Source organism: Monoraphidium neglectum (genome assembly GCF_000611645.1).
Source record: "Monoraphidium neglectum strain SAG 48.87 unplaced genomic scaffold scaffold03141, whole genome shotgun sequence".
NCBI lineage: Eukaryota > Viridiplantae > Chlorophyta > Chlorophyceae > Sphaeropleales > Selenastraceae > Monoraphidium > Monoraphidium neglectum.
This window is the reverse complement of record NW_014010487.1, coordinates 1-504: the sequence shown is the minus strand read 5'-3', so window position 1 is coordinate 504 and position 504 is coordinate 1. Positions and strand designations below refer to the sequence as shown.

The 504-nt window shown below is 67.5% G+C and overlaps 1 protein-coding gene across 1 annotated transcript in view; it reads right to left on the bottom strand.

Annotated features, from left to right (window-relative positions):
• MNEG_12242 (starch synthase) overlaps positions 1-223 on the bottom strand; it is a gene marked incomplete at both ends in the record, with an annotated part of 1754 nt that extends 1531 nt beyond the window's left edge. The window contains one exon of the mRNA XM_014039285.1: positions 75-223. Coding sequence (XP_013894739.1) covers positions 75-223 — 149 coding nt within the window. The remainder of the gene's footprint in view (positions 1-74) is intronic.
• Between the last annotated feature and the right edge of the window lie 281 nt (positions 224-504).

The window sequence follows — 504 nt, the reverse complement described above, 5'->3', positions numbered from 1 at the left end:
CTGCAGGGGGCGCGCGCGCGCGCCCGCCAAAGCGGGCGCCCGGCGCCCCCCCCTTTCACCCCCAGCCCCCCCACCTTGACGGCATGAGCAGGATGTCCACGCCGGCCGTGATGCGGTGCGCCATCTTGGTGCTGAAGCCCACCCAGCCGCGCGCCTGGTTCTTGTACTGGGCCTCCATCGCCCTCAGGTCGTTCTCCAGATCATCGCGGCCAGAGCCCAGCATGACCAGCTGCAAAGCGCCGCCGTAAGATGGTGGCGGGGTTGGAAGGTTGTCGGGTTGTGCGGGAGAGCGGGCGGTTTTGCAAAGCATCGCAGGTGCTCCAGAGCCCTTCACGCGGAATGACCTCCCCGAAACACCCCTCCGCCCATTCACACGCACATCCCCTGCGCAACCCCCGGCCCCCGCTGCCAAGCATCACCACCCAACCCTCTGGATTCCTCGGCCCCACCCCATCACAATAATACATGACCCCCGTCGCTGGTCCACTCCCCCCTCCCTTTCCT